The 12,341-nt window shown below is 32.3% G+C and overlaps 1 protein-coding gene across 2 annotated transcripts in view; it reads left to right on the forward strand.

The window, feature by feature from the left end:
• Positions 1-12,341, forward strand: part of RB1 (RB transcriptional corepressor 1) — a 106,890-nt gene that overhangs the window by 35,422 nt on the left and 59,127 nt on the right. For both annotated transcript variants that reach the window (XM_032496148.1, XM_032496149.1), the window contains 5 exons: positions 4,120-4,230; positions 6,569-6,711; positions 8,829-8,906; positions 11,064-11,173; positions 12,186-12,263. In XM_032496148.1, coding sequence (XP_032352039.1) covers positions 4,120-4,230; positions 6,569-6,711; positions 8,829-8,906; positions 11,064-11,173; positions 12,186-12,263 — 520 coding nt within the window. The remainder of the gene's footprint in view (positions 1-4,119; positions 4,231-6,568; positions 6,712-8,828; positions 8,907-11,063; positions 11,174-12,185; positions 12,264-12,341) is intronic.

Consider the following 12,341-nt stretch of genomic DNA (forward strand, 5'->3'; position numbering starts at 1 on the left):
CTCCATTTTTGAGTTCTTTATTTTGGTTTATCCTTAACTGGCTAGATTTTACCATGAAGGACTTTTCAAAAAAAGGCTTTTTAAAAGCACCATGTTTTCTGTGTTTGGCATGTTTAGGAATCATGTCTATAGTCTTTATACCTGAAGGACAACTTGGTTGTGTATTCTTTTCTTGAATGGGTTCTCTGATTTTTTTTTCCCCCTTTATGTTGTGATTCTATTTTTTTATTTTCTATATGTGTTTGCATAATCACTGTGCTCTTTTCCGCATGTTGCTAGGGCTTTATGTGGGCAACCCTGACCTGATGATGTTCTCTTTTCTCTGATGTAGTGTTAATAAATCTCCCTTCACTAACTTCATACTTTATCTGTGACCCCAAAGAGATACCATATGAGAGCAGGTTTTTTTATTATACTCACTTTTAGTCAGAGGATGAGGGAGAAAGTAGGAACCTCATCTGGAATGATTAGTCTTTGTGGTTCTGAGATTTTTATTAGAATGAACTCTAAAACAGGCACTTGTAAGGGCCATTATATGGCCGTTCTGTCCTGCTTCTATAACAGGATTGTGTTAGGTTTCACATTGTTACCTAATTCAGCATAGTATGCTGGAATCTTTATGTTTGTCAGAAAGTTGCTGTAATTGTTTATTTCCACCATTTTGTACCTCTCTCATCAGTGATTTCTACTCCGTCCAAGTAAGAAGAGGAGAAAGATGAGGATGCTCTGAGTCACTATGTTTTAAATTTGGTGTTAGTACTAGCACTTAACCAGTACATTTTTCCCCCTTCATTTTATTAGATATTGGAAAGGAGATTCTTTGATCTAACTTCACTCTACTGTTTTTAACTAGAAGTTCTTGATATCATTCTTTACCTCTATGTTATTTCTTAATAACTTCTAAGTATATTACGAACATATTTTTGTACCATACCTATGGTTGTAGAAAAGCTACCTGATGTAAGGTTACCTTTTTTCCTCATGGAGTTTCTACACCCTCAGTATTAGGATTATTAGTGGTTTAGCAGTCTGATACCAATAAGATAGAAAATGAGTCAAATGAAACTTCTCTGTTAAAAATAATACACAAAATAGAGCCATAAGCAAATATGTCATAGATATATGATTTCTATATTTTGTGTAGCTCCACTGTTTCTTCCTTAGGTATTTATTTTATACATTTCTTTCCTTATAGCTCTTCAGTTGTATATTTGTTATATAAACTTTTAGGATTTTGTGCTAAATAATTACTTTATAGATGATTTTATAATTATGTACTAATTTTGTTACTTCTTTTTTTTTGACCTTTTTTTATTGCGTTATAGTCATTTTACAATGTTGTGTCAAATTCCAGTGTAGAGCACAATTTTTCTATTATACATGAACATACATACATTCATTGTCACATTCTCTTTCACTGTGAGCCACCACAAGATCCTGTATGTATTTCCCTGTGCTACACAGTACAATCTTGTTTATCTATTCTACATTTTGAAATCCCAATCTATCCCTTCCCACCTCCTGTGCCCCTGGCAACCACAAGTTTATGTTCTATGTCTATGAGTCTGTTTCTGTTTTGTATTTATGTATTATTTTGTTTTTTAGATTCCACATATGAGCGATCTCATATGGTATTTTTCTCTCTTTCTGGCTTACTTCACTTAGAATGACATTCTCCAGGAACATCCGTGTTGCTGCAAATGGCGTTATGTTGTCGGTTTTTATGACTGAATAGTATCCCATTGTATAAATATACCACCTCTTCCTTATCCAGTCATCTGTTGATGGACATTTAGGCTGTTTCCATGTCTTGGCTATTGTAAATAGTGCTGCTATGAACATTGGGGTGCAAGTGTCATTTTGAAGTGGGGTTCCTTCTGGATATATGCCCAGGAGCGGGATTCCTGGGTCCTGTGATAAGTCTATTCCTAGTCTTTTGAGGAATCTCCATAGTGTTTTCCACAGTGGCTGCACCAAACTGCATTCCCACCAGCAGTGTAAGAGGGTTCCCTTTTCTCCACAGCCTCTCCAGCATTTGTCATTTGTGGACTTTTGAATGATGGCCATTCTGACTAGTGTGACGTGATACCTCATGGTAGTTTTGATTTGCATTTCTCTGATAATTAGTGATATTGAGCATTTTTTCATATGCCTATTGATCATTTGTATGTCTTCCTTGGAGAATTGCTTGTTTAGGTCTTCTGCCCATTTTTGGATTGGGTTGTTTGTTTTTTTCTTATTAAGTCATATGAGCTGGTTATATATTCTGGAGATCAAGCCTTTGTCAGTTTCATTTGCAAAAATTTTCTCCCATTCCATAGATTGTCATTTTGTTTTACTTACGGTTTCCTTTGCTGTGCAGAAGCTTGTAAGTTTCACTAGGTCCCATTTGTTTATTCTTGCTTTTATTTCTATTGCTTGAGTAGACTGTTCTAGGAGAACATTTTTGAGATGTATGTCAGATAATGTTTTGCCTATATTTTCTTCTAAGAGGCTTATTGTATCTTGTCTTATGTTTAAGTCTTTGATCCATTTTGAGTTTATTTTTGTGTATGGTGTAAGGGAGTGTTCTAGCTTCATTGCTTTACATGCTGCTGTCCAGTTTTCCCAACACCATTTGCTGAAGAGACTGTTTGATTCCATTGCGTATTCTTGCCTCCTTTGTCGAAGATTAGTTGACCAAAAGTTTGTGGGTTCATTTCTGGGCTCTCTGTTCTGTTCCATTGGTCCATATGTCTGTTTTTGTACCAATACCATGCTGTCTTGATTACTGTAGCTCTGTAGTATTGTCTGAATTCTAGGAGAGTTATTCCTCCAGCCTCTTTCTTTTTCTTCAGTAATGCTTTGGCAATTCTAGGTCTTTTGTGGTTCCATATAAGTTTTATTATGATTTGTTCAAGTTCTGTGAAATATGTCCTGGGTAATTGGATAGGGATTGCATTAAATCTTTAGATTGCCTAGGGCAGTATGACCATTTTAACAATATTGATTCTTCCAATCCAGGAGCATGGGATATCTTTCCATTTTTTAAAGTCTTCTTTAATTTCCTTCATCAGTGTTTTATAGTTTTCCGTGTATAAGTCTTTCACCTCCTTGGTTAGATTTACTTCTAGGTATTTTATTACTTTGGGTGCTATTTTAAAGGGGATTGTTTCTTTACTTTCTTTTTCTGTTGATTCATCATTAGTGTAAAGAAATGTAACTGATTTTTGAACATTAATCTTGTAACCTGCTACCTTGCTGAATTCTTCAATTATTTCTAGTAGTTTTTGTGTGGACCTTTTAGGGTTTTCTATTTGTAGTATCATGTCATCTGCATATAGTGACACTTTTACCTCTTCTTTTCCAATTTGGATCCCTTTTATTTCTCTCTTGCCTGATTGCTGTGGCTAGGAGTTCCAAGACTATGTTGAATAGGAGTGGTGATAGTGGGCAGCCTTGTCTTGTCCCAGATTTTAGTGGGAAGCTTTTGAGTTTTTCACCATTGAGTACTATGCTGGCTGTAGGTTTGTCATATATAGCTTTTATTATGTTGAGATATGTTGCCTCTATACCCACGTTGGTGAGAGTTTTTATCATAAATGGGTGTTGAATTTTATCAAATGCTTCTTCTGCATCTATTGAGATGATCACGTGGTTTTTGTCCTTTCTCTTGTTGATGTGATGTTGTTATTTCTTAATGGCTTTAGTTATTGTAATATTTTTAAGGTGGGTTAAAATTGAACATATTTGAGGTTTCACAAATAAATAGGATTGAAGATTAGCATGTGTCATTCTTCAAAATGATTTTCAGGGGTAGTGAATTTTATAACTGTAACCAAAACTGGAAGTGAGTTTAAAGAAGGAAAAAAAAGTCAATATAAATTTAGACATAGGGACTGAATTATAGTAATAATACCTAAAAGTAAAATTCTCATGGTAGAATTATACTTCATATATTTTTATATATTTCAAATCTAACTGAATTTTTGTAAAAAAAAAAAAGGAAAAAGAAAGATCTTTAATATGCTTCTAGTGTTTGTTGGATAAATGAATACATAGATACACCCATACCCACAATTTCCCCTGACTGAAAGACCTCAATCTCTACCTTAAAATGTGAATCTTTTTTATTTTCAGGGGAAGTATTGCAAGTGGAAGATGATCTGGTGATCTCATTTCAGTTAATGCTCTGTGTCCTTGACTATTTTATCAAACTCTCACCTCCTGCATTGCTCAAAGAACCATATAGTAAGTATTTTAAGCAATTTATGCCTTTCCTACTTTATCATTCAACAGTTGTTTATTGACCATCTACTAGATCCAAAACATGGTTCTAGAGTGAAGGGAGCAATAAAAAAGAAAGCAGACATGGACTCTGCCCTTATAGTATAAGACATAGAAGTTGAGATAAGACAAGCAAGTAATTAGAGTATATGGTTGAAAGTGGTCTGGGCTAAAACACAGCAAATGCTTTGGGAGTTTAGAATATGGGAAAGTTTTCTCAGCTGGGGAAGACTGAGGAAGACCATATAAAAGTGGTGGCATTTGAACTGGGTGTTGAAGAGTAGTTAGGATTTGAGTGTTGTGGGAAGTTGGGAAAGGGCATTCCCTGTAAAGAGAAAATCAAGAGACAAGGCACAGATCTGAAAGAAATTGCATGGGAAAGAGTGGCCCCTTCTACAGGAAAAGATTAAACTTTTGTTAATGGTTATGTGATAGATTTTTTTTTTGCATGTAAACTGTAATTGATCCACTTCAGTGGGTGATGAGGTGGAACGTGTCTTTAAATAATAATTATTCCTGAAATAATTAGATAACATTAAGCAAAGATAAGTATATCTCTCTTAGAGTGGAGCTACTTCCTTTGGTGGCATGTAGAGTAGGATTTAAAAATCACTTACTACATTACGGAAAAATGTAAACTTAACTAAGCCTGAACTGATTACTAGAGACAGTTAAAAACATAGAAGTCTCAAAGTGGTGTTGAAGTGGCTAAAAAGCTGAAATCTAGTTCATCTTTGTGAACAATAACATCATGGAAAAAATGAAGTCTGGAGCAAAATTTTGAAAATGTTTTGAACATAATTTGACAGTAAATGCAGGTTGCTTAACGAAAACCACATGCAAAATAGAGGGAAAAAATAGAAGACAATATATTTTTTAAATTTCTGAATCTTTAAAAATCTTTATATCCCTTTTCCTCATTTTTTTTAATGTTATAACTTTAATAAGTTGATGTAGGATGTAACTTTAGGTTGACAGGCTTTGTTCTTTTGGATAATTTAAATGCATATTTAATTCTCTAAGTGCCATATTAAAGAGAAATGGGATGAGGTGTTGAATTGACTGGCTATGATAAATTTTTTAAATTAAATTTTTATTACAGAGAATTTCAAGTGAACATAAAAGTAGAAATTAGTATAATAAGCCTTTATGTGCTTATCACCTGCCCTCAATGTTTAACTTATGGTCAACTCGTAGTCCTATCTACTGCTCAGTTCCACAGCTATATTATTTTCAAGCACATTTTTGCATGTCATTTCATCCTTATAAATTTCAGTATGTATCTCCGAAAGATAAAGTCTTTTTAAAAAGTATAAAGACAGTACCCTTATCACTCCTAAAAATCAATTAATAGTGATTCCTTAATACCACCAAATATCGAGTAAGTGTCCATATTTTCAATTGTTTTATAAAAGTAATTTTAAAAAAATTTTTACAGGTTGAGAAATCAGAATCTAGATAAGATCTATACTTTGTGATTGACTGACATGCTTTTAAGTCTTAAAAAGTTCCTGCATCTATCTTTCTCTCTCTCTTTTCTTATAATTTATTTATTAAATAATCAGGTGATTTGTTCTGTTGAGTTTCCTGTGGTTTAATTTTTACTGATTGCATTCTGTGGTATAGTTTAACATGTTCCTCTGTCCTCTCAATTTCCTGTAAGTTATTGGTCGGGCCTAGAGGCAGTTAATACTTTTTATACTGAGTCATATGTGATCTCTTTAATAGCTGAATCCACATTCAATTTGAATTGGAAATACTCAAAATAATCCAGGAGACTTTTTGTTTTAAATCGCAGTTTAGTATCACATTATTATATTTATATGCTTATTTTTAAAAGCATTATAATTATACAGTGTTGCTAAAACTTTAAATTAAACTTATTTATTTTTATCCTATGTCTAGAAATTGAATCCATAAATACTTGCTTATTATTTTTAAGACTCTTTTAAGATAGAAAACATTTTTCCCCTTGCAGACTGAGTAGGATACACTTAGAATTAGTCTATAAGCTGGCTGTTTCCCTTGCCTTTTTCTTATTTGTCTATGGGATTGTAAGTTTCTTTTTGGGCTAGTTGGGGGCAGAATAGAATAGGGATGACAGAAACTATTACCAGTATATAACTTACAATAGATACTCAGTAAATAGATTAAACCATTAGCTTTTTAATGAAGCCTAATAAATAAAAGTAGCAGAATGTTACCAAGATTATTTCTGACCTTCCGAATTATGATTAGAATACTTCATTATTTTATACAGTGGAATGTGCAATTGTTCTTATCTAATTTACCATTTTTACAGAAACAGCTGTAATACCTATTAATGGTTCACCTCGAACACCAAGGCGAGGTCAGAACAGGAGTGCACGGATAGCAAAACAACTAGAAAATGATACAAGAATTATTGAAGTTCTCTGTAAAGAACATGAATGTAATATAGATGAGGTAATTTAACTTCATGATTTCTTTAAAATAGTTAAAGTAGATTTAGATGTAAGTTCTTCCTAACAGTATATAATTCTTTCATGATGAGCTTGCTTTTTGTAATTAGTGCCAATTCTTTTGCAGTAGCAAAATATTTAGAAAAAGTTTAATTTTCATATTAAGTTACTTTGATTTTCAAGAGAGTAGCTCCCTCACTCTGGAATCACTGAAATGTACATCATTAAGTTAGTAGTTTTCAAATGTATTTGTTCTTTGATTCCTCTGTGGTTACTGATAACCCTAATGTTTTAAAATATCCTGCTAAGAAAATCCTAGTGTTTGGTTTAGTGATAAGTGATACTAACATTAAATTTCTGTTCAGCCATCTATAATTACTCTCTTTCTAATGTTAACGGCTGGTAGAGAATACATGAACACCCAAGAAATGCTTATCTTGTTAATAAAATCTGGAATGCTAGATTGGAAGGAATTGGAAGGAATCTTACAAGTAATGTTCTCAGCTCCTTTTAGTCATGAGTAAACAAGCCTCTAGAGACTGATAGCTGATTACTAACAGAGTCTATACTTTGGAACATCTGCTACGAGTGCTTCTTTCACTGTGCCATGCTCTTTCTCTCGTAGATTGTTATATTGTCCACTACTCACTACCGCCAAATAGCTGTCTGAAATGTTGCGTCTTTGAAATTTCTCTGTCAGCTCTGGGAAGGAATCAAAATCTAGTTTAAGAAGTGTTGGAATGATTTCTCAAGATATCTGGGTTTTAGCACTGTGGCTTTTATTAATTTCAACTAAATACATAGATACATAAACCTTATACATATGTATTTACTTTTTTACTTTTCTACAATCACAAATTATCTTTGCTAATAAGCTGACAAATGTAGTTGAAATATTGCTTTTTTTTACTCTAGTCTGTTGCTTAGTGCCTGAAGATAATGAATAGGAATAAATGTAGTTTTCTAATTCCTGGTTGTTAATTCTCTAAATTTCAGAACTACTTATAAAATTGCATTTTAAAAATCAGGAATAAATCATGTTTTTCCTTTTTAAAAAAATTATATTTAATAATTTAGAATGTAATAATGATTTGTAAAGTGTAGGTGATTAATAGCTTTAATGGTAATTCACATTAATTGATTATTTACATACAGCATTTATGGTTATATAAATATTTGTACTTATATTTATGGTTATATAATTATTGGTTAGTCATACTAATTGGTTAAATAGAACCACCTACCTTATAACTATTCCAGTTAAGTGGGATTAGAAAACTAGATTAGTTAACTAGAAAACATTATACTAATAAATATTACAGAAGCTTAATTGTTAAAACTTATTTGTGAAATAGAAGATAGAAACTTATTAATAGGAAGATCTTAAATTATTTCTGCCTTAATAAACATAGACTCCAAAGTTGGAAAAGGACATTAAATGAAGAAAAAGTAAGTTGTTTAAAATTGCAAAACATACTGCAAGTGTAGAATAGCCAGGGCTATAACTCTAGGTTTTCCAGGGATGGTCTTTATTGTCCATGTTAACGTAGGATTTTTTGTTTGAAACTGCATAATTCCACAAAACATTTTCACTTGGTTTTGAATTGAATTGAGTGTTTGAAATTATTTTCTTAAAAAACAAGTTATTTTCCTAAATTTATGCTAAAATAATTGACTTGATATTCCCTAAGCTAGATATGTGTGTGAAGTGGCCCAAAAATATGCTTTGGAAAAAAATCAGACACAGTTTAGAGAAGTGAAAGGAGTTTGGCTTTGATGATAGATTGAGTTTCAATTCCAGCTCTGCCACTTCCTCACTGTGTAACTTTGGTTAAGTTGCTTAATTTTTTTGAGTCTCCCATCTTTATACCACTTGTTAAATGTGGGATATTGAAGTTGGTTTCAATGGGTTTACTTCTCATAAAACCCTGCACCTCCATTTTATAACCTGAAATCTGCCTCACATAAATTAAAAAGTGAATAATTGAATTAATTATAAATAAGCATCACACTGGGTTGAATGTAAGTCATTGATCAAAATGTCAGTTAACACTCTCAGTCTTGTGTTAATAATGACAGAAATTTTAAAAAAATTTTAATGATCATGTTTATCTTTTTCAGGTGAAAAATGTTTATTTCAAAAATTTTATCCCTTTTATGAATTCTCTTGGAATTGTAGCTTCTAATGGACTTCCAGAGGTAATCTGAAAGAAAACATAATAAAAAGCTAATGTGTTTTAGGACTTTTGGGAGGGAGGAATAGTCTAAATTTCTTAAGATCATTTTATGTTAAATATTTTTTACTCCAGGAAAGAATCTAAATAGAATTGTGGTGAATCAACTTCATATAATAACAAAAAATCATTTTGAATATATGCTCAAATGTATAAATAAACAGCATTTTTTAATCAACAGAAATTGATTTATACTGAAATTTTTCAAAAATCAAAATATAGGCTTTTGAATTTCTAAATGCCATTAAATATTTAAATGTAACCAAATTTCCACAATCTAGTTTTGATTCTAATTCACTTTGCTACATTTCCTTAAACGTAGGCGCCATGATTGTGCTGTCAGCATTATTGACATTACTGTACTTTGGAGGATCTCTTTTGAGTATTTTAAAGAATTACTTAATTGGGAATAAATTCAGTTGAAACAACTGTGATTATATTGTAGAAATGTTCTTAGTGGTATGCCATCCATCTACCTGTTCCTTTTCACATTTTGCCTCAAATATCTTGCTCTTCAATGAGAACAGAACAACTGAGAACTTTATGTGGTAAAGTGAAATATGTGGAGAAAAGGATGCTTGGATAAAGGATGAAGACAAGTACTCAGTGATAAAGCAATGTTTTAGAAGCAGCTAGAATGAGTCACCAAGATCAAAAGACATGAAATCAGATAGCTAGGCTGAATCAGGTAGCTAGTCCTTGAATTAAGGAGCCTATTCATTTAACAGTTATTTGGTGAGTGCTTAATATGTGCCAGGCATTTCGCTAGATATCATTAGTAGAGATTTAACTCACAGCCAGTTGTCATTAAGGTGCTAATGGGAGAGAAAGATGAAGTAGAACATTACAGGAGTCTACAAGAGTCTAGCAGATGTGTGCACAGGGTGTTGTGATATCTCAGAGAAGGGCTACCTAATCCAAAGTGGGGCAGATAGGTTTTGTGGAAAGCTGTTTGGAGGAGATGTGATTTCTGAGCTAAGATTCACGAGAAGTGACATTTCCAGGTCTGTTCAGTGGACTCCAACTAACTCATTAAGATCGGGATACAGAGCAGAAGAGTGTTAAGACATGGTACTAACGAGACAAGTAGAGGCCACATACTGTATTACTGAGCCCTGTTACCAACTTATGTCCCCCAAAATACGCTGTTTACAACTCTAAAGAATCTTGGACACTGGTAATTTTTTTTCCTTTTGAGAGGGTTACAGAATTGTTGTTATTGTTATTTCCCCAGTATTTTTCATATAGCACTAATAGCTACCGATCAATAAATGATTGATAATTAGTGCCTCACTGAGATAAGGCAGGAACAACAATTAAACTTAGCCAAACATGAATGACTGTTCTGCCTTAAAAACGTATGCAGACAAACAAAGAGTTTACGTTTAACTGGGTTTCTTCCTACCACTCCTTTTAGAATACAGTTTTGGCTCTCTCAGGTTGGAAACACTTTAGCTTTAAAAGTCACTGCAGAAGGTATGCTAAATAGTTGTTGTCTGTTGAGCATTGGTTTTTATATTATTAGAAAATTATGAATCAGAACTGATAAAAGAACTGCAGATTCTAGCAATTGAAAAAGTGTATAAGATTGGAAATAAATTGTGCAAATATGTTAATTGGACTAATTAATTGAGCAAATACTCTTGCCCAGAATACCTAAATGAGGGGAGTCAGAGTGAACCAAAGAATGCAAAGAAAAGATAGGCAGAATGTATAATCAAGATTTGAATCAAGAAGATTTGTTACAGTGTTTGAAAAATTATTTTATATTGATAAATGTAGTAGAAGATTTAAAGTGAGGGGTATTTGGAATGGAAGATCTTGGCAATTAAGTTTTTGTCTTATGTTCCATTTCAGTATTCTTCTGTAGCATTGGTGATCCTTGTCTAGATAAAATTTTAATGTCTGGGGTACATAAAATAGGTTTAAAATTAGAGTTGAAAAATTTTGCAGTTTTCTTTGCTTCTCATTTAGATATGCCTTATTTATATTGTGTGTGAAGTCTATATAAGGCAAAATTAAGTGTATGTTTTACAAAAATTCTTTAATTAAAGTCTGTACTTCTGTGCACTGAGATATAATGACATGAAAAAGATAATCATTAATATTTTTTTCCTTTGAGGTGGAAAGTCTCTCTAAACAGTATGAAGAAATTTACCTTAAAAACAAAGATCTAGATGCAAGATTATTTCTGGATCATGATAAAACTCTTCAGGCTGATCCTACAGACAGGTATTGTACATGGTATATTTATATTTGTTGATATGCTGCTTCATTTTTTTAAAAGTTAATGTAAAATTGCATTCTCTTGAATTGTCATATAAAATCCTAAAGTGGGACTGGTTAAGAGTAACTACAGGCACACCTCTGAGATATTGTGAGTTTGGTTCCAGAGCACTGCAATAAAGTGAATATTGCAATGAAGCAAGTCACACACGTTTTGGTTTCCCAGTGCATATAAAAGTTATGTCTACATTGTACTATAGTCTATTACATGTGTAGTAGCATTATATCTAAAAAACAATGTACATGCCTTAATTTAAAAATACCTTATAGCTAAAAAAATGCTAACCATTATCTGACAATGCAGGGTTTACAAACCTTCAATATGTAAAAAAAAACAGTATGTGCCAAACACAATGAAGTGAAGTGCAATGAAATGAGATGTGCCTGTACAAAATTTTAGAATCATCAAGTGTGGTTAATTTTATGTCTTCAGCATGAAATCTTTAAATATTAACTTAATACACACACACACACACACACACACACACACACACACACACACATACATATACACACATATACACTTTGGAAGTTAAATATAAGAAAAATGTTTTTAATTTTATTTAAGTCAAAGTAAAGTTTTTGGAAGGCATAATGATTGAAAAACTTGAGCTTTGATATTTTTTGATACTGAACAGCTTGGCTAGTAATGTCATCAATATCTAACATTCTGGAGAAAACGAACATCTAACTTTCACTTTCAAAATATTCTTACTGTTTGTACATCTATTTGTCATAAACCTATGGAAAGAAACCCAACTTAAAAACAATAATGAAGAAAATAAAATTTTATTTATTTAAGCATCTTTTGGATCATCTATTTCCTATCACTTCTGTTATTTACTTAACCATTTTGTATGATGTTATGAGGCAGCAGAAGGTATTGTACTGCTTTTTTGACTCATAAAGCACAAATTGTAAATTTCCCATTAGAATGACTTTGCTTATCATTATTTAGTTCTGAAATACAGAGAACTCCACAAAAAAGTAATCCTGACGAAGAGGTGAATGTGATTCTTCCACAGACTCCAGTTAGGTATGAGTTTTCTTACTTTTGATTTTCATTATAATTATTTATTCATTGCTTTATAGTGCTTTGGGTTTATTCATTTGT

The sequence above is a fragment of the Camelus ferus genome, chromosome 14 (assembly GCF_009834535.1).
Source record: "Camelus ferus isolate YT-003-E chromosome 14, BCGSAC_Cfer_1.0, whole genome shotgun sequence".
NCBI classification, from domain to species: Eukaryota; Metazoa; Chordata; class Mammalia; order Artiodactyla; family Camelidae; genus Camelus; species Camelus ferus.